Source organism: Diabrotica virgifera, chromosome 10 (genome assembly GCF_917563875.1).
Source record: "Diabrotica virgifera virgifera chromosome 10, PGI_DIABVI_V3a".
Taxonomy (NCBI): Eukaryota; Metazoa; Arthropoda; class Insecta; order Coleoptera; family Chrysomelidae; genus Diabrotica; species Diabrotica virgifera.
In genome coordinates, this window is record NC_065452.1 from 13,067,841 (window position 1) to 13,091,009 (window position 23,169).

Sequence of the window (23,169 nt, forward strand, 5' to 3'; positions counted from 1 at the left end):
CCATGTCAAAAAGAAAAGAGGGGAGCTAGATACGAGGTATAAGAAATTGTATTGGATGATTGGAAAAAATTCAACATTATCCATTCATAATAAATTATCAATTTATAAACAAGTACTGAGGCCAGTATGGGTATATGGGTGCCAACTCTGGGGCTGTACCAAAGCTAGTAACCTACATATTATCCAGAGATTTCAAAACAAAGTACTGAGGAACATTGTTGATGCTCCTTGGTATATCCGTAACAGCAACCTCCACCAGGACCTGGGTATGGAAACTGTGACCGAAGTAATCAAGAGAACAGCAGCAAGTCACAAGCAGAGGCTGCATAGTCATGTGAATGTCGAGGCAATCCAGCTTCTTGACAACACTGAACTAAAGAGAAGACTCATGAGGACAAAACCATTTGAGTTAGTGTAAATGTGTAACAGTTTAGTGTAAAAAGCAGAGCATAGTGCTGTGATGTTATTGCATGTTAATTGTAGTGCATTAGTTGATAGATATAATAAGAGTAAGCCATAGGGTATGCCCTTAGATTTAAGTATTTGTTATTAAGTTAGGTCAGAGAATAACTGATAATTGGTCATTTGTGACTAGATAGCAGTATGCATACATCGTACAGGTGTTATAATAAAAAAAAAAAAATGCTAATCGGTTGCCTCATGAGACAGATTTTTTTAACTTGTCCTTAAGTGCCTTTAAACAATCTCTGAAGCGTTAAGTTTAATTGTAATTTTATATACATATTTATTTTATGATTTTGTATTTTATTTAGTATTTGTTTGTAATTTTTATAAATGTTGCTTAATTGTATATTTTTTGTCAATGGACTTGCCCCGTTTATTAACAATAAATAAATAAATAAATACATAGTACAACGAAAATTAATCTTCATCTATCAGGTTAGATCATTGTATATTTTTAAGTATCTGCATCTTTAGGAGCTACAACTATTAACTATTCTAATATAGAAAAGTCTCCCAACATAACCTCTCTCCAAATCCGACGCATACATAAGGATCTCACAATGTTTTATAATATACTACACTCTAATAATTTTGGTCCTCAACTATTGGAGAAAATTAGCCTCCATGTTCCCAGTAGACAAACGAGGCTAAATCAACCTTTTTACATCAGACCCCATCGCACTAACTACGGACACAACTCCTTCATGTCCAGAACGCCTAGGTTTGCTAACCAATATTCGGAAGGTTTAGATTGTTATAGTTTTCCAAATGAATTTAAAGCTTAGCTTAAAAACTGTGTTTGATAACTTGATATCCTTGTGTTTTGTACATTTTTTGTTAATGTTTGTTATTCAATGTTCCTAGTTTGTATGATTAACCCGCCATTACACGCGCTATGAGGGAATCCCTCACCATATTTGTTTATAACCAATGAAATTGTGTAAACTAATACGATAACCTTAAGCACCCAGGAATGCCTTTAGCATGGTTCATGAGAGGGTATGAAAAAGTTATAGAATATTTCAGGCGGTCAGTGTGCTGTGTGATAGTTGAAAGAAGAGACATCCCTCTTCAAGTGAGGGAATTCCTCACTGCGCGTGCAATTACGGTGAAATCACGTTTCTGTTATCTCAAAGAAACTTTTAGGTTTTTATTTAATATTTAGGTAGGTTTAATTAAAATATTATTGTTTGGATTAGGTTAGGAAAAGTGGCACACCGAGCGGGGTTAAAATCCCACCCAGGGCATATAGAAATATATATAAAAGAAAGTAGGAAAATGTAACTTGTCTTTCACAAATAATACAAAAAACTTTCGGTGCCCAAGCAAACCCCCTCTCCTTCCGCCCCCCCATTTGTTTATTTTTATTGACTTTTATTGGTTGGGGAACTTGTTAATTTGATTATAATTCGTTATTAATTTTGATTATAATTTGTTATTATTTTTTAATTTATTATTACATTTAATTTTTTTTTATTGAATTTTTTTATTGTGAATCATTGTATTGTATTTTAATTCGTTTTATATGTAAAAAAATGTATTTAAGTTAAATTTGTATATTAGGTTACCTATTTTGAAATAAAGATATCTATCTATCTATCCAGAGGAAAATTCTAGGTGCGCCACTGGTTAAGAAACCATTTTTAAATTTACCTATTCTAATTGGGAAATAAGCCACAATTTAACTTGAAAAATTGATTTTATTGACGTTTCGAATGAATTCTTTCTCGGACGTCGTTATCAAAATACAAAATATTAATAGTTAATTACATAAATGCCACAAAGAAATAGCTTCAGAACAGTTGTTAATTTTAATTTGTAGTTTTAGTAAAATGAATTCGCGTAAAGAACGTTAATTTCTTCAGTGGCTTGCTTTTGATCTATGTATATTATTTTTACTTTTGTTTTGTTAAATTAATAAAAAAAATTGGTTTACGAGACTTTCTATAATATGTGAGTACAACCCATTTTATATTTATACATGTTGACATTCATTCTTCCTCGAAATAAGTCGAATTTATGTAGGTGAGGGCGACGCTCATACGCATGCAACCACGTCACAATAGAAGACGCGTGTAACGGCGGGTTAAAATTTTTAAATTTACTTTAGGTTAGGTTATAAATCTCCTGTGATTAATGTGTATACAGTGGAACCCCGATAAGTCGGCCCCCGATAACCCGGAAGTCCGGCTAACCCGGACCGATTTTCATCAGACAAACATTTCAGGAATAAAAATGTATGTAATATATTATAACATTTTATCTGTAGCCGCTTCTGGAATGTCTTAAAAATATCGAATTTCATTGATAAAATGCGCATATCCCACCAATCTTCGCTTCAACCATAATATAATATTTGAGAGATAATGGGTATTTGTGTAATTTGAACTATACGATAGTAAAAATGACTCACGGCACACGGCGGCGGCAGAGCGACGCTCATTATCTCGGGCTATCCGAAACAACAGACACCTGTTATTCCTTTATTTATTTCCAACTGTCTTAGCATTGTTTAAAAAAAGACTATTTAATTTTTGTTTTAAACAATGGTCTTTTAAACAATGAAAGAGCCACTGTTCTTAAATAACATAACATCGATCCGATGGCAGACGAAATTGACACAACCGAAATTGACTGAGTTTTTTTACCTAGAAATTAACAATACTCTATACCAGCGGTTCTCAAACTGTGGTACATGTACCACTGGTGGTACATATCACTATTTGAGGTGGTACACAAAACACACAAAAAATTAAAATAGTAGTACTTAGTAAGTCTTGGTAATACAATCTAAACATATAGGTGGTACCAAAAATAATAAATGAACTGTAGGTGGTACATGACTCAAAAAGTTTGAGAACCGCTGCTCTATACTGTCTATACTATACTCATACCTATACAACTATAGGTAAGTTAGATGTGTACTGTGCATATATATATTTCATGTTATTTCAATTATAACGGACTTTATCTATAAATATACTGTATTTTATTAATTTTTACCATGCTCTCCGGCTAACCCGGATTTTCGATAACCCAGACCGGCTGCAGTCCCGATTAATCTGAGTTATCGAGGTTCCACTGTATATTGTAAATAGTACAACCAAAAACCAATTCAACCACTTCGATAGAACTAATATAAACTACTGAGCATCCAATTTGACCACGGAGTACAAAATTTCAATACACCATATAAGAGCCACACACGTAGTGAATGGGGTAACTAATGATGTTTGGTAACGGTTTTGGTGCTGTTGTCGCTTATAGGTGTTTTAGTTACATTGATAGTTTGTGTGAGCTAGTTTGAATGTGATCACTCTATATTTAAATGGAAATGGCATCCAATGGATTAAACTATTTAAATTTTGGTATACTTACTGGAATTCTAGTCATTGGTGGTTTCTGTGTATTCTTTCCCAGAAAATCCTCCTGGAACTGCATAAACTGTACTGCCGTGGCTGATAATGTTTTGTTTGTAATTGGTTCATTTTGTACATACTAAAAACACAAATGAGATTAAGTAGAAATATAAAAAATCTAACTGAAGCCAATTTTCTTATAATTCATTCAAATTCTTATGGAAAATAAAGTCCTACTTTGAAGTTACCCAAAGCTATCTAATAAATGTATCGTATCACACAAAGAATCTATCAATGTAGACCAGGCAGGGTTCACAGAGGGGAAAGCATGCTTAGATCATATTTACACGGTTGAAATAATAGAAGAAAGAATAGCCAAAAATAGATCCATTCATCTGGCTTTTGTCATTGATTATAGACACGGATAGATCCCCAGCGCTTATGGACTGAAGCGTGTCCCCTTTACCATCCAAAAAATTAAAATTTTGGTCAAGAATCAGCGACTCTAGTGGTTATTTCGTGAAATAGCCAGTTAGGAATTTGCTCTCGCAAGAGAACGATCGTAGACTGACGTTCGGTTACCTCCCCTATCACTCCCACCACAACCAATTTATGGCAGTACCTACTAAATTAGAAAACGACCTTGACACCCAGAGAAGTGAAGTAATAATCCTATTTAGCGTAGCGAACAGTTTGAATGTAATAATACCTTGTCGATATTTAAGGGTTTTCTAAAATACGATAATATGAGGTTCTCAACTGTACCGATCTGTCAACGGATAAAAATTGTTTGTATGTAATTTAGTACGACAAACCAAGGAGTGCCCGATATAATTTTTAAATTCTAAATATAAATTAATTAATAATAAAAAATTGACTTTTTTATAAATTTTAAAGAAAATTTTTCGACCCGGGCAGATATTGTTTTGGATTTTTTGGATCATTTAAAACAAAAACGGTCTTTTAGAACAGGGTAGAAAAATAAATATGAGCGATTTCAGGGTAAAAATCAATACAGGTACAGTCGAACCCGCTGGAATAGCCTTTGTGCCAACCAAAAGTATTCCTATAGCCGGGATATTCTAATAACCGATGATTGGTTGCTACTATAAATGTTTCGGGACCTCGACCTCAAATTTCTATTCCTCATAGGCGTAACCAGGATGATCCTAAGGGGGAAGGGGTTACAACTACCTGAAAGGGGGGGGGGTTACAACTAATGGAAGGTCTCTGATGGCTATGGTGTTAAGCGTATAGAGCTCAAAGTACATCCCAATGGGGGGGGGGGGGTTATAACCCCCAAAACACCCCAGGTTACGCCTATGCTATTCCTTAAACCGGGATATTCCTTTAAGAGGTATTCTAATAAGCGTGTTCGACTGTATTTGAAGGTGCTAAATGGTAGGATGGATATAGTTAATTAAAAATACATACAGAGGTACTCGTAAATCGACTTCTTTTTTTTTATAAAAAAAGGCCAAAGTCAGAAAATATGGTTTTTTGTCTATAGCATTTTTAGTATCATATTTAAGCAAAAGTTTGGTTTGATTGATTTAAATTTTTATAAGTTAAAATCCATAAAGAATTAACCGAGATAATTGCAAAAAGCCACGTTTTTTTGCATTATTTTGTAACTGTTAATAACTTTTAACAAAACGGCCGTAAGGAACTTATTGTACCTTGATCACGAGGAAATTAAGTGCCTTTATTAGTGTACAAAATTTTAAGAAGATCTATTTGTTAGTTTACGAGTTATGTTAAATGTTCATGGAATGTTTAAACAATCATTGTTGCTCTATAGTACATTCTTTCACGGTTTTTGCTCTAAATTTTAAAAAACCGCTTGGATTGACATGAAGTGTAGCTTACATGTCAAAGAAAAAAAGTGATATTGTGCCGATGTGTGCTTTTGCCCTGGGGTGACTTCACCTATATGTCCAAAGTAAGTCCGGAAATGGGTAAACTGACTAATTTTAAGTAACTTTTGTTCTATAGAGCTTTTTCGCCAAGTCAACACTTTTCTAGTTATTTGCGAGTGAATATGTTCATTTTTCAACAAAATAATCACATTTTTAGACGGTTTTTCGCAAATAACTAAAAAAAACGATCTTAGCAAAAATATAGCTTATAAAAAAGTAAAAAAATAATGGTGTATGACTTAGGTCTCTGGATTTCGTAGAACCAGAGTTATAGCCAATGAAAAATAGATTTATATTCACCAAATTTCAAATAGAATACTTCGACGAGAAATACCCAAAAAATTAAGCACTTTTTGGGAGAACCCATTTTAACTCTTCTAAAGTCTTTAAAAAAAGCTTTATTTCTGTTTTTACAAAAAGTTTCTAGCATTAAATTTAAGCAAATTGCGCTCAAAATAAAGTTGGTCCCTTTTGTTTTGGCAAAAAAATTCGGGAAGACCACCTCCTAATTAGCAACTTAAATGAAATTAATCTTTACCGCCCCACAAATTATTTTACTTATGTTGTGTTTATATGATCTGTAAGTTTCATCAATTCAAAGTGCTTAATTTTAAAAAAATTTAGTTTCAAAGTAAAATTTTTCAAAATTTTATTTTGAAAAATAGGTTTTGTTTTCAAAATAACTTAAAAATGGTTAGAGATACCAAAAATCTCGAAAAACAAAAAAAGTAAGCATTGCTTTTTTTATTAAGCTTTTTTTAAACACTTTAAATAAGTTGTAATGAGTTTTCCCCGAAATGTGATTCATTTTTGGATATTTCATGTTAAAGTATTCCATTTGGAATTTGACGAATATGAACCTATTTTTCATTAGCTATAAGTCTGCTTCTACTAGGTAAAGAGACGTGATATATACACCATTTCTTTAAATTTCTTACAGGCTATATTTTTGCTACGAATGATTTTTCGACAAAATACTTACTATTTGAGTTATTTGCGAAAAACCGTCTAAAAGAGTGGTTATTTTGTTGAAAAAATGAACATATTCACTGGCAAATAACTCGCAAAGTATTGACTTAGTGAAAAAACTCTATAGAACAAAAGTTACTTAAAATTAGTCAGTTTATCCATTTCCTGACTTATTTTGGACGAATATTTTTCACCCCCAAAAGGGGGTGGAAACCACCCCCAGGGCAAAAGCACACATCGGCACAATATCACTTTTTTTCTTTGACTTGTTAGCTATGTGTATGCCAAATTTCATGTCAATCCAAGCGGTTCTTTAAAATTTAGAGGTTTTGCAATATTTTACCGTTAAAGAACGGACTACTAGGAATATTTTGAGAGCTGTTTGGCAAAGTGCATTGAGTTCTTAAAAACGCAAAGTACTAAGAAAGTTAAAAAAATAATATATTTGTTTTTTTTAATGTTAAGCAAGTCGCTAAAAAATGGTGAGTTTTTTCCTTATAAACAATTAGAATATCTTTGTCATTTTTTCTGATAAATAATTATAATTGATTGTATCAAAAATCTGGTAAAAAAACACACATTAAAAAACAAAAAAGCAACTTTATAGGACCAATAATAGTCAAGTTATACTTTTTTTTGAAAAATCACATTTTTATTGTTTATAAATACATAGTTGAACTTTTTTACAGAATGATATGTAATAAATATGTTTGTTTTATATTTCAATTGAAGTACGAAATATCTTCTATTTAAAACGAGGAATAACCCTTTAAAGTGAAGCTGGGACCGTGTAATTGGGAAGATTATCGGAGTCCAGTTTAGCGCGTCGAGATTTTGCTATAGAAAGATCAATTTGAAGCGCTTGAAATTTTTTATAATATCTCAGCTTCCAGAGAATGTAGAGCCTTCATTTTTTTTAATTGGAGTAACTCGACGAAAAAATAGCAACTAGCTAATTTTCATTTTCCGGAAAAATCAGAAAAATCTGGAAAATGCACTCAACATGCATTTACAACGTTAACACATAGAATTTCATAAATATTGTCATAAAATATTATAAATTTGTGAATGAATATTAAAATAAAATTATATTATATATCTATTTATATACAGGTTGGTTAATTTTATTCGCCTCGCTGTCTGTATGGAAAACGACTTGATTTAAAAAAAAATCTTCATAGAAATATACCGGACCATTAACACTGCAATCTAAAAATAATGTGAATTATACAGGGTGCTTCAAAAAAGAGTGGTATATCAAAGATATTGTTTTTATGGAACACCCTACACCTGATGAAATTTTTAAATTGCCCTTAAAAAAGAAGCTAGACTATACCTAAGTACAGGGTATTTTGATTTATTTCAATTTTTAGAAAAATGTAAAGATTTAGAAAAAAATATATATTTACAAATCTAAGAATCGGTGACAATTTTTTTCTTGGATTTTCATAATAGACTATTCAGCATATTTAAACAGATGTTTATTGTAACAAAATTTATAATTACTTAATCGTACATTTTTAGATTTAAAAATTAATTGAAAACAAAAACGTTCTCAAATTAAACAAAAATTTTGTATAGATTATAATTATTCATCTTCGTTAATTCTACACAGTTTTTGTACAGGTTCATTAATTTCATCCACATTATCCATAATTTCTTGAAATAAATCAATTGCACCGAGCTTTAATTCATAGTCAAATTTGATTTTTTTTATAAAAAATTAAGTAATCGTGTGGGGAAAAAATAAATATGTCATTTTAATTGCTTATTTGTCTTATTTGTAAAATTCATATTATAGTTTTCAAAAAGCGTATACAGGGTGAAATTTTTTCTAAGACCAAAACGAACTAATTTTTTTGAAGTCGGACCTGATTTTTTCTAGTTTGAATAAATCAGTTGATTAGGTGGTAATAATGTAACGATTGACCAAAATAAGAGACACATCGATTTGACCGTTCAACAATTATGACGAATACAAATTTCTGTCAAAATCTGAAACTCGCCCTGTATATTATTAAACAATAGGATCAGACACTTTTTAATGGTCATTTGTTATTCCCCATAGGAGCCTCTATACGAGGTAGGAGTATGTACCTACAGTTCCTCATGACTCACCCTGTATAAATAGATATATACTATAATTATATTTTAATATTTATTTACAAATTTATAATATTTTATGAAAATATTTATCAAAATATATTAGTGTTAACATTGTAAATGAATGTTGAATAAAAAAGTCCATTTTCCAGAGTTTTCCGATTTTTCCGGTAAATTCAAATTAGCTGGTTGTTATTCTTTCGTCGAGTTACCCAAATTAAAAAAAAAAATGTGTGTGTACTTTGTACGCACGTAAGAAGTTATACTTCTATTATATGATTATATGATTATAAACGAAATTAATATACTTTTTACTTATATTTTATTTAAATATTAAATTAATTTATACTTACTACTTCTCAAACATTTTTATTAAAACAGTGCCAAAAATTAAAATAATAAAAAAATAAAACACACACAAACACATTAAAAATGCCACAAATGATTTCTGAACATTAATAATTGTCGGAAATTTTTTTAACTAAATACGTATTTTCTGAAAATAAAATTATATAATAAATATACTTACAATCATAAAATGTATAAAAAAAAATAAAAAAATAAAAGTTTCTATTGGGATTCGAACCAACTTACCACGCTGCTGGTATTTGCGTTGTATTGGGATTCACTCGCATTAAAACTTCGCCACAGAGACAGCTTGTCATTATGTGCGAAGATCGTCTAACTAAACAGATTAACCTTTTGACATTTTTAACTTATGTAAATCAAATTATTTTAATTTTGAATTGAAATGATTTAGAATTGAAAAAATACAACAAAACATAGAGTAAGAATACAATATATTAGGTGAATATTGATAGAAATTTTGATGGTAATCAAATTATGTAAATAAAAGTATTACATACTACTTATGTATTTTGGTAGGTTCAAGGTAGGTATCGGAGCCCGTATAACGACTAATAAATTTCGCAATCACTTGCGTCGTGCGAAGTGGCTATGTTCAAATATCATAACAAAATTTGATCAACTATTTATAAAACACTTACCAGTGAAAGATTCTTTAGCTTTGAATAAGCGAGATCTGCGGCACTCATACTAGTCACAGTTTGATGAGCTTTCACATTGGCATGCAACAATCATCTCTTCTATGTAAATAAGTCCAAAAATATAATATGAAAACTATTTAAAAAGGCAGTATAACTATTAACTAACTTTTTGTTTGTTGTTTCTCTTCCTAAAAATTTTAAAACGCAACAAGCATACATTATAACCAAACCACAGTCCCACAGCTGTGCCACAGCTGCCATATTGGATAATTTTTGTCATGTCATTTGAACATCCAATCAGAACAAAGTTATAATGCGCATGCGCCCGGTCGCTAGGTTTTACCATATACAATTTCACCGTCATTACGCCCGTAAAGAAGTATAACTTCAAAAAATGTTCACAAAACATAAGACTACAATACGATTTCAATATATACTCCCATTTGTACCTCGTCCTCCCTACAGGGCGCCTCAAATTTAAAATAAGAAAAACATTTCTTTTCTTCCACCCGGTATAAGTACAAAAAAAAAGTTTGAGTAAACCTTTGCAGAACTGTGTAAATACTAAAGAAAAGTCTAAAATAATAAAAAAAATTACCGGAATCCGTTAATCTGTTCACGAAAAAATCTACTATAAAAATTCAGCAGAATTTTCTATATCCCTAACTTTTGACGAGCAGTTTATTAAGAAAATTAAATACCTACATGTATACGTATTTTATTTCAATTTAAGCGTATAATACCTAAAAGCACCTAAATTATTTAATTTTGAAGTTTGAACTGTTGACAAAACCGCATCCATAGAAAAAGTACAGTGTACAACACATGAGAAAGTGACGTATTTCTCCCTCGCTTGAACGTGCGTCGGCTCGTGCCAACAAAAAACTTGTGCGCTCGTGAGAAATATTTCTTTTTTCTCACTTGTACAATATACTATTTGGCAATATTTATAATTCGTATTTTATTTAATTTTACTTAATTTATTATTCAATTTTGTGCGATGTTAAATAAAAAAAAGTATAGAAACTACATAGTTATCTACTGTATAACATGCCACTAGTATTAAAATCGCCTTCTTGCGAAGTAATAATTTTTAGATATTATATTATATTGGGTTAATTTGAATATCGAAAAAAGTAGATGTTATGGAATTTTTTTATTACACGTTTATTAAAATTTAATTCCAGAATAAAGAAATATAGTAGGTAATTATTATAGGCATTGAATTTGTGATACCTACTCTTAAACACGTTCTGTAAAATGTGTTATTTTAAGAATACATAATATCAAAACAACGAGGAATTACTAAGATACCGGAACAAGAGGTTAGTAACGGCAACGGTAAGCTAAAACGTGGGTGTGTTAGTATTCTTTGCTAAAACTATCTGTCTGCTGCTTTTAGCGGACACTAAACAGACCCAAACACAGCACACAGCACACCCGCCGCCCCCCCGCGGGTGACCCGAAGAATTCGAAGATCTTCCAAGCTTATCTAGAGTGGGGAAACCGTATTTACGTTGAGAATGTAGGGGAGGCACTGAAAAATGAAGAAACCTTGTATGTTGGATTTCTTTCGACTGCCGCGTAATCATCATTCTCAAATATAGATGGCTATACTGTTTTGAGGGGAGAAAATTTGGCACGGTTTTGTTGTACAGCGTTGGGTATCTATCCGTGTCTATAATCAATGCTTTTGTAGATCTTAAAAGGCCTATGGCTCGATACCTAGAACCAAGCTATGGGAAGCAATGGAAGACATCGAAGTTCCACGAATATTAATAAAAGCAGTAAAAGCACTCTCCAAGAATAACAAAGTAGCTATCAAAATGGGCAATAGAATATGTAATCGGTTTAAGACAAGAAAGGTACAGTAGAGCATCGATTATCCGAACTAATTGGGGGACATGGGTGCTCGAAAAACCGATTTGTTCGGATAATCGAACTATATTGAGATTGTCATACATATTTATCCACAAGTGAATAAAAACCATATTTATATAACTGTATATTTGTTTATACCTTGATAATGACAAATAGCAATTAAACAAAAAAGTGCAGTCTTTGCAACAACATATTTTTGGATACACAATTGAAGAAAATTGAAGGTATTTTAAGCGTTAATTGCTAACGGTTGCTCAGTACTCAAGTGCGGAGCGCGGGAGTCGGGAGTTCAGATAACCGGTCGTTCGGTTGATCTACGTTCGGATAATCGACGCTCTACTGTACTATTACAAGGCTGCTCCACATTCACTACCCTGTTCAAAATATTCCTGGAAACAACCCTGAAACCATAAAAAAAAGTGTGAAGGGAAGGGCCCACCAGTAAGAAACGAATACCTAAATACCCTAAGTTTTGCTGGCAACCAAATAGTGATCACACAAGCACAAGACAATAATAAACTCAGTTTTATGATGAGAAAACTGGAACAGGAATATACAATGACTGGTATGGAAATAAACCTAAAGAAAACTGAATCTTAATACTTAACAACAAAGAATACAGAAATAAAAGAGCTGGAAATAGAGGACAGTAAATACATCAAAAGAAACACATGAAGTACAAGAATTTAGGTTTCATAATATCAAACAAAGGAACAACTGAAGATATAAAAAATAGACTAGGACAAACGAGAGACTGCATATAAAAGTTGAACCGGGTACTATGGGATAAGAACATCAGCATAAAAAAACAACACGATAAGAAGTATCCTCACTTATGGGTGTGAAAATTGGACAATAACAAAAACAAAATAAGAGCAACGGAGACGAAATTCCTAAGGAGAAGCTGCAGAGTAACAGAAGAGATAGAATAAATAACAGAAATTAATAAAAGAATGGGAATGAACTCAGATACAATAGACTACATAGAACCGAAGAGATTGACATGGTACAGAGATGTCAGAAGAGCAGACCAAAATCGTTGGATAAACAGGAAGTCGTCAAGGTAAAGAGGCAGACCCCGAAGATCTTTGGGAGATGAACTGTACGAAGCAATGGAAAGAACAGTTGAGTGAAGGAATGCAGTGAAAACACTAGTATATACACATACACAAGGAATCCAATGAAAAACAGAATATTCTTTGATATGCTTGACAAAATTCTAAGGTTAGCTAAGATTTGTAGCAATAACATTAATACAAATACTGCTTTAATTAAATTGCATAATTTGGTTATTTTGATAAAGCTTTACAGTCAAAAATCCAATATACAATCATTGGCACTAGTATGATGATTCATAGTAATCAAATTGATATTGGGATCATAATAACACTTACCTTTTTACCATTTTTCTGCAACCAATTTTTAACTGCTTCGAATGCTGTGAGAGTCTCTGGTGCCTCAAAATACTTTATATTTGGACCTCCGTCCATTTTTGGCCCTACAGATAACATGTTGATGTTTTATATGAACGCCGATAGTGAGAATGCCGCTAATACTTTGTTTAATAGTTACAATACAAAAAGTTCTATCTTATGATCACAATTTTCACTTCTAACATACTATGTTATAATAGATAAACAATTATTCTTCGCATAATTAATTAGAATAGGAATCAAACAATGTTTACAACAATTACACACCAACAGCCGCCATCTTTTTTGACTTTTGAGTTGATTGAAAGTTTGAAAGGAGTGCTTAGACGGCACTGTACACCAACTTTATAAATTAAAAGTTACTAGTACCAATGTACGCCCATAGTATAGGCAATTATTTATACTAATAACGTTAAAATAATATTAAAACAGTTAAAACAGTTAAAATAATAACAGTTTTTATGGGTTTTACCATTTACCATGGGTTTTAATTTTTATGGTATAAATAATAGAGTATTTAAATCTACGTTTTAAGAATCAGCTTAGGTGTCTAGGGTGCGTTCACTACGAAGACCAAAGGATGGTATCCTAGCCTAGAGCATGGTATCCTACTCTTCATATTCGTGAATTCTCGCATTTAAAATAATGTATTTGTTTTACCTGGCGATCGAAACTATATTATCGATCGCTATGTAAAATAAATGCATTATTTTTAATGCGAGAATTCACGAATATGAAGAGTACGATACCATGCTCTAGGCTAGGATATCATCCTTTGGTCTCCGTAGTAGGGATGGCGGTTTTTGACAAAATACCGATTTTCTGTTATACCGTTTTTTTTACTTACGGTTTAACCTGGCGATTATAACCGGTGAAAAACACCGGTTATTCCAAAAACCGATGTTCGTTTTTTTTTAAGCAATAGTCAATACCCATTAGTTTATAATATTACTTTTAGTTTGCGATACTCCATTAGAATCTGTATCAATATTATCGATATCGGTACTATTGAAAGGATATATATGTACTATACGAAGATAATCAATCTGTACAGTCAAACCCACTTATTAGAATACCGGTTATAGGAATATCCCGCTTTAAGGAATATAAATTGGAGGTACCGAAACTTTCCTACTAGCTACCATAATGATCGGTTATTAGAATATCCCGGTTATAGGAATACTTTTGTTTGGCACGAAGGTTATTCCAATAAGCGGGTTCGACTATATATAAACGGTTCAGGATGGCTTGCAGCAGGGCATATCTGGATTCATTTCAATGTGTTCGAACGATTAAAGGATTTGAGATTTTCTCGGTGGTCTCGGTTATTCTTCAATCTTCTGAAAACCTCCTCATTTACGACATTACGACATTTGTCAGTCCACGAGGTCTTAAGTATTTTCCGATATAGCAACATCTTAAATGCTTCAAATTTTCTGCAGATACATATCTTCGTTCATAGCGCACCTCTTATACTAAGAGCTAGGTTGAAGGAGGCCCTCATCCGGTTGAAGGTCGATCTAGCTTTTCCGATATCACTCTTATATCCTGGTTATAGTCCATAGTTATGGCCCATTCTTCATTCAATATATTACCAGGATAGCTGTAGTTCATCACTCTTTCTACTGGGGTTTCGCTGACGTAAACTGGACCTTCTATTGTCTTTATCTTGATAATTATCATGAGTTCTGTGCTCTATATTTACAGTAATCTACAATTTTGGCACACTGATAAAAGACAGTTGATCTATACTAGTCAAATTTGTGTTTATCGTCCAGCCATTACTGGATTTGAAGAATAATATAATATGTACTAGCTGTCTAGCTTATAGATGCATTTGTATCAGTTAATAGACGTTTATCTGAGGACACCATAAAAAATGATATATTATGGACCCCATAATATATAAAAAAACTTCCCTATTTTTCTCAGAATTCATTATTTTGTTCCAGAGGTAACTTATCCGGTTTTTCACCGGTTATTACTTTAAAAAGAAAAAACCCGGTTAAAACCGGGACAAAAAGCAACCGGAAAATCGATTATTGCGAAGTAAAAAAACCGGTTTTAGGTTATAACCGGTAGGTTTTTCCCATCCCTACTCCATAGTGAACGCACCCTCCGTAGTGAACAACCATCACCTTAGTCTTTGCGGTGTTTAGCTTGAGTCCGTATTCATCACACGTTGTGGTAATCCTATTAATCAGATTTTGAAGCTCTTCGTAATTGCTTGCAATTAACACCGTGTCATCCGCGTGCCGCGCATTATTAATATTGATGCGATTCATTTTGATACCACATTAAACATTATGAACTGCTTTATTGAAAACAAACTCAGAATAGATGTTAAATGTTACCTAGTGGGGACAAAATTCAGCCCTGTCTAAATTCTCTTCGTATTTGTTCTTCAGAAGTGTCCCGGCCAATCCTGATGTTTGCATGTTGATGCCAGTAAAGATTTTTAATAATGCGTATTTCTTTATCATCAATACCCACCTGCTGAAGAATGGCAATCATTTCAGTATGTCTTATTCGATCAAAGGCCTTTTCAAAGTCAATGAAACACATACAGGGTGATCAACTTCTGTGACAAAGTCCAATATATCTGTTATTATACAATACAGTGCGTCCATAAAGTAACGCATAAATTCATTATTTTGTAAACCGGCGACTTTAAGGAAAAATTCCGAAACAAGTCGATTTTTATTTTTAAATTACAATTTTTTGGCATATATATCATACTAGTGACGTCATCCATCTGGGCTTGATAACGTAATCGATGATTTTTTAAATGAGAATAGGGGTCATGTGATAGCTCATTTTAAAGGGTATTTAATTCTCTATTTAGTAATACAAACAATAGCATAATTATTTATTCAGGGTGTCCAAAAATAATTTTTTTATTAAATTAATTGAGACAAAAAGAAGAATGTATGTAACTTATTTAATTCAAAATTCGTTTTACTTTTGTCAGAAAACAGGAATACATGTTTATTTGACAAATAATAAATATTGCTTTTCGCTTAAATTCAATGTTAGAGCTGCCACCCACTTGCCTCTTGGAAGTATAACATTACGCTTAAGCGAAAATCAATGTTTATTTTTTAAATAAAACATTTTTATGTTTTCTGGCACCAATAAAATATATTTAGAATTAAACAAATTACGTACCTACATTCATCTTTTTGTACCAATTGATTTAATTAAAAAAAAACATTTTTTGGACACCCTGTATAAATAATTATATTAATGTTTATATTATTGAATAGAGAATTACATTCCCTTTCAAATGAGCCATTACATGACCCCTATTCTCATCTAAAAAAATCATCGATTACGTCATCACTAGTGTTGCCAGGTCCGATTTGTTTTTAATCGGTACATAAGCAAAAACAAATCGGGATTTAGGGTTGTAGATCGGGACAAATAAACAACAATAGCCCAGTAGTAAATAAAAGTCTCTAGCATTAAAACGAAGTAAGTTACGCTCAAAATAAAGTTGGCTCCTTTTTTTGGTGAAAAAAATCGTGAAAATCTCCCCCTATTTAGCACCGTAAATAAAATTAATCGTTACCACTTTACCATTTACTTTATATGTGTATTGTTTATACGATCTGTAAGGTTTACCGGTTAAGAGTGCTTAGTTTTGAAAAAATTTGATTTTACAGTAAAAAAAAATTCCTAAAATATTGGAAAATGCCCTTTTTTCAAAATAACTTAAAAAGTATTAGGGCTACCTACTAAAAACCTCAAGTAGTAAAAAGTAGGTAGGTTTTGCTTTTATAAATATGATAGATTTTTGTTTTTCTGTTAGACAAAAATTGGTTCAAATATGGCTGTTTATATTTTGCATACACTCGTGATTAGTGACTCATTCAGGCCCTTTCAATCGTCTAAAAAATACATAAGTAAAGTAAATTGTTTGTAAAGCGGTAACGATTAATTTCATTTGAGGTGCTAAGTAGGGGGAGATTTTCACGATTTTTTTACCAAAAAAGGAGTCAACTTGATTTTGAGCATAACTCGGCTTAGTTTTGATGCTAGAAACTTTTTTAAAACATAAAAATAAAGCTTTATTAAAAAGTTTTAATTGGTTTTTCCCGAAAATTGCGTCATTTCTTGGTTATTTCACGTTGAAATATTTATTTGGAATTTGACGAATAAAAACGTATTTTTCATGAGCTACGACTTTGCTTTTGCTGGGTCTATAGACTTTACGAGTTCACAATTTGTTTCATTTTTTTTATATTATGCTACGTTTTCACTAAGAATATTTATTTCGATCAAATACTTACTTTTTGAGTTATTTGTGAAAATCACCTGAAAACGTGATTTTTTGTCGAAAAATAAACATTTTCATTCGTAAATAACTCGAAAAGTATTAAGCAAGTTAAAATTCTATAGAACTAAAATTGCTTAGAATTAATCAATTTATCCATCTCCGGACTTATTTACGCGCCGTTTTTCACCCCCAACTAAGGGTGACTGTCACCTCCCGAGTAAAAGCAACCAACGGCACAAAAGTCCAAATTTTTATGCAATTCGGAGTTGATCCTGAAAATTACACGGTATCGCCGTATTTCCCGTTCATTTACTTGGCTACAAGGTGTTTCTATAATCTGTATAATCAGACAAAATTACAAAAAAAAAATCGTAAGATTAAGTAAATTATTTATTTTTTATTAAAATTATATTTTCTATTCCATTTGGCCGCTTTTAGGAGTGCCTTGTTTTTATAACATAGTTATAAAATTCACTGCAAGTCCTCCTGAAATTGGTTTTCGTGAGTGAAAATCGGGACATTTAGTGTCCCGATCAGGTACAAATCGGTACGCGTCCCCAGACCCCTGAAAATCGGGACGTCCCGCGCAAATCGGGACACCTGGTAACGCTAGTCATCACGCCCAGATGGATGACGTCACTAGTATGATATGTATGCCAAAAATTCCTAATTTAAAAATAAAAATCGACCTCTTTCGGGATTTTTCCTTAAAGTCTCCGGTTTACGAAATAATGAATTTATGCGTTACTTTATGGACGCACTGTATATGAAAAAAAGTGGTTAATAAAAGTTATAGACATCTTTAATGTACACATTTTAAAATTAATGAGAAATATATAGGGTCCTCCATAACACGGTGCCAAACCAAAGTTATGTTTTTTTAAATGGAACAGCCTGTTTATTCAAAATCTGGTTTCTCTACATTTTTCTGATTCTAGAGATATAACACTTGTCTAGGGTTATACTGAGTGTTTCAAAGTTACGAGCACTTTTATTAAAAAATCATACTGATTTGATCGCCCTGTATGTTTCTAACGGTGTAATATAAACTTATTTTTTTAATGCTTTTGACTGTCAATATTAAAGTAGTTTTGCAACAATGTACAATTTTTTTATAACTACACAAATTGTACACAGGGTAAGTCAAAATGTAAATACAAGATTTTCTTCATAATTTTAAATGGAACACCCTGTATTTTATATTATTATCGAAAAGTTCTATCACTATACTTACATATCTTTTAAATATTCCCTATACCTAAATTATTAGTTTTCGAGATATGTATTTTAGTTTTATTGTTGATAACAACATGTATTACCGTACACATGGCCTACTTTGCCCAGCAAATTTCAGTTTTATTTAAATATTTCTTTTCTTAGCACATATAAATAATTACAAAAATTATTTTGAGAACTCTCGAAATATTAACCGAGAATGTTCTTATCATTTTTTATAAAAATCTGTAACACAGCCGAGAAAAAAAAATAAATACAAGGTGGGCAAATTTGCCCCGGAAAAGTTCAACATTGCCCACCTATTTTAAATTCACTGTAGGGCAAAATTAAAACGTAATAGGACTACTTTGCCCATGGCATACGTTTTAATTTGTCTACTATCCCCACGATATACGTTTTTAATTTTATTTTTTAATAAAAACTAGAACAAAAAGCTCTATTTTTGAGAGTTTTCTTCAATTTCGGAGAAACTTTTATTAAAAAATTAGAAAAAAAAATTATTACATTTTTATTATAAAAATAGAAAAAAAAATATTACACTTTTATTAAAAAAAACACGACAAACTATAACTGAAAACAAATTTTCTTTAAAAGAAAAATATCCTCTTCTACTTTTGGAAGGTTCCTTTAATATTTTTATAATGTCTTCAAAATTGACGTCCGATATGTCTAATATGTTAGGATAAAAAAAACCATTTATATTTTTTCTTAAAAATTTTACGGTGCAGTATGTGTTGTCGTCGTTTATTTCTACTATAATTCCGATGAAATGTTTAACAGTTTTTTTTGTAAGAAATTGGACCACCACAAAAGTACCAATTTTTAGATTATTTACATCTACTTCGATATTTCCATCAGACTCGATATTTTCAACCATTTCATCCTGAGCTTCTTCATGTAATTCATCTGCCTCCCCACCAATATCATCGTCACTGTTAGTCATCTCACAGATTTGTCTCGTCATAATTTAGGATATTTTGAGGTTCGATGTTTTCAAGTGTTATTTTTAAATTATTAAAATATCCCTCTATGATTTCTTCAGTGTTGGCTGCCCTGGATCGTTTAACGTTTTGGCAGTGCCTTTGAGTTAAAATGCGCTTATGTCGTGACAAAAAAGCCTTGACCCAGTCACAACTAGGAAGATTGTTGTTAGAGAAATAAACAACTCGAGTTCCTCTGGCATCTAAATATTGTTTGACAAGCATTCTAATCTCTAGGTTTGTTAAAGGAGCACCATATTCTGCACTTGCTATAACAACATCCACTAAATGACGTTCTTCTATTTTAGTGAGTGTAAGGGGATGGCCAATGGAGGAAACATGCGTTCGTTTAATTTTATTCAGAATGGTTCGGCGTGGCACCTTAAAACGTTCTGCCTGATGGGAACTTAAACCTCCTCTCACTGCTTCCACAGCTCGTTCAAGCATGGTTTCAGAGTAGTTTACATACTGCCTTGCTCCCAATTTTTTTCTGATTCTTCTTGGCATTTGGATTGGTCCTTGAACGAAAAAAAAAACAATTAGGTAAATACCGACATGCTGTTTTACGTAAAAATTAATACTTTGTGACGTTAAACTCAAAAGCACACTTCCGTTTCCTTTTAAATGCCTCTAAAACATTTTATATAAAAAAATAAAAAATAAAAAATTAAAGACAAATGACAGGACAACATTGCCCACTTGGATTTTATTTTATAAAGAAGAAACATGTAATCCCTGCTAAACGTTTCATCTCAAATTCAGTTAAAACAATACTAAATAAGACGTATAAACAAATATTTAGTTAATATTCCTACTGGTGTATACCCAGTAGTGCTTAGCTTTTACCCTAAAAAAACTACAAACACGTGTTCAATTTCTTACCTTACTACAAGCGTTACACTTCAGTCACACAGGTTAGATCACACTGTCTTGATTTTTGCATGTTTCTTAGTGCGCGCGTAAACGTCTGTGGTACTTTGCTATGTTGCCAAGTATTTTTTTTACAAATATTATAACCCTTACAGTGGGCAAAGTTGAACCCACTGGGCAAAGTAGGCCATGTTTACGGTACTTAGTTATTAATAACAATACTATAATTTATTAAAATTTATTAAAAAAACTATATTAAATAAAAAAGTGTTCAACGTACTTCTTATGTTATAAAAGGTGTTCAAAATGACCTCCCATAAGATCTACACAAGCCTGGAGACGAGTTTCGAAAGACCTACTGATGTTTGTAAGCATTTGTTGTGTGACACTTTGAAAGGCGTTTTGAATCCTTATTTTCATATCGTCAACTATTGTTGGAGTTGTCCTATACACTACGTCTTTAATATAACCCCAAAAAAGAAGTCAACTTCGTTTAATTCTGGTGATCTGGGTGGCCAGTGAACTGACCATCTCTTCTTATCCATCTTTCAGAAAATAGTTCATCGAGTTCACCGTTGACAAGTGCTTTGTGGTGAGCAGGGGCTCCGTCGTGAAGGTGAAGGTACCACATATGTTGGCGGATGTTTAATGGTACATTTTGAAGTAGAATAGGTAAATGATTCACTAGAAAATTTAAATAAACCTCACCATTTACCGATTCCTCAAAGAAAAAAGGACCTATAACGTAATTGCCTATGATTCCACCCCAAACATTTAAGGACCATCTCGTTTGACTATGTGTCTGAGCACAGTACGGATTGGTTGTGGAATAATAATGAAAATTGTGTCTGTTTACACTACCATTTTTGTGGAATGTTGCCTCGTCTCAAAAAAAAGAACAAACTCAAAAAAATGTCTCTGTGTAACTATTTGTTGTTGTGACCATTGACAAAATTGTACTCTTAGTTCGAAATCATCCCCAACAAGTTCCCGATGTAATTGTATATGATATATGGGTGCATGTTGTTTTTCTTAAGTATGTTTTGGATAGATCCATTGATCCATAACTTATATCTTGCTCTCTTGTAATATTTTGAATACTTGTATGAGGATTTTCTGTAACTACAGTAAAACATTTAATTATTTTCATCCGTAATAATGATTTTTGTTTTTTCCTTTGCTTCATAAACAGAACCAGTACGATTAAACCTGTCTAATAAGTTGTCAAATGCTCTCTTATTTGGTTGTTGACGCTATGGACACCGTTCCTTATAAATTCTTGTGGCAACTAATGAGTTTTTGAAACACTCTCCTAAAATCCATAATATCATGTCTCCCAAGTAGCAATTTGTCGACGCGACAACCTTGTCTACCGCGTGGCAACGTTTTCTTACAACGTTGCTATTGCCTAGAAGACGACCCTATTCTGCACTGATTTGGTGGACGATTTTTGAGTTGTCTTGACGTTGCCTAGGCAACCTCCTGTTTAAGCAACATCGTTTCGTAAGCGTTGCATAAGACAACTGAAGCGACTATAAAAAGCACCTGCGCGTGCAATGGTTGCTCAAGGAGTCAGACTAGTTATGTTTTTTACCTATATTTTTAACACCTGTATGGTGAATGTGAATACCAAAAAGTAACCTGTTTTGACATCGTATTGGGTATTTAAATTTATACAAATACATAAAGGACTTATTACCTTATGTGAAATTTATAAACGCATCTCAGATTACCGTCAAATATGGATATTTCACCTTTAAAAAACACACGCGCTCCTTTTTTATGACATTTTTGACAAAAAATATGCAAATTTAAAAAATCAAATTTTAATATAAAAGTCAAAATTTATGTTAAAGATGTTCTGTATAAATTTAATGTATTGATGGTGCTTTTAAAGGTATCAGGCATTTTTTATATTCTGTGTTTTCATTTTCTTTACATCCCAAAAATCTCAAGTAAAACCAAAATGGCGCATTAAACAACATTACCAATATTACTAAAAAATACCTTATTACCAACCTTAGACGGATAAGACAACTTAGAAGTCCAATCGCCAACCAAACCCGCGCCGCGGGTCGCCGATAGTCGGCCGCGCCGACTATCAAAACCATTTTAGAACGCACCCTCTTATTGGGTGACAGAGGTCATGTGACCAGTGTCAAAAGTGTATCATTGTCCTTAACAGCGTTGCCACATTTAGTAGATTTCTACATTTTTGGTAGATTTTTGATATTTTTAAAAAAATTCTAGTAGGCAATATTTTTTAGTAGATTTTTGGTATATTTCAACAGAATTTGATCCATTTTTTTCGAATCATGAGGAAACTATAATAGGTATTTTTGAACAATTTAAACGCAGAATGAAAGACTGCATTATTTAGAAAAACCAAAACGTTTCTTTTGAACGAGATATTTGGAATTAAAAGTCACACTAATTTTTTTCTTTTTTCACCCCTGTAACTCGTTAAAATAAACGTTATAGAAGTTTTCAGGGACTTTCGGTCTTCGGTAATAACGTAATCTTTCTTTCTGCGTTTAAATTTTTCAACAATACTTATTAGTTTTCTAAGGATTCGTAAAAAATGAAAACATTTAATATACATTGAACATTTTAACAGACGACATTTTGCGCCTATCCCCTTAAGTTAGCTGTTGTTTTTATTATAAAA

At 32.1% G+C, this 23,169-nt stretch overlaps 1 protein-coding gene across 2 annotated transcripts in view; it reads right to left on the reverse strand.

Moving 5' to 3' along the window:
• The window catches only part of LOC114329548 (SWI/SNF complex subunit SMARCC2), an 88,959-nt gene extending 75,521 nt beyond the window's left edge, over positions 1–13,438 (reverse strand). For both annotated transcript variants that reach the window (XM_050641304.1, XM_050641303.1), the window contains exons 1-2: positions 13,098–13,438; positions 3,844–3,963 (exon numbers count right to left, since the gene is read on the reverse strand). In XM_050641304.1, coding sequence (XP_050497261.1) covers positions 3,844–3,963; positions 13,098–13,214 — 237 coding nt within the window. In that variant the 5' untranslated portion in view covers positions 13,215–13,438. The remainder of the gene's footprint in view (positions 1–3,843; positions 3,964–13,097) is intronic.
• Positions 13,439–23,169: the final 9,731 nt, after the last annotated feature.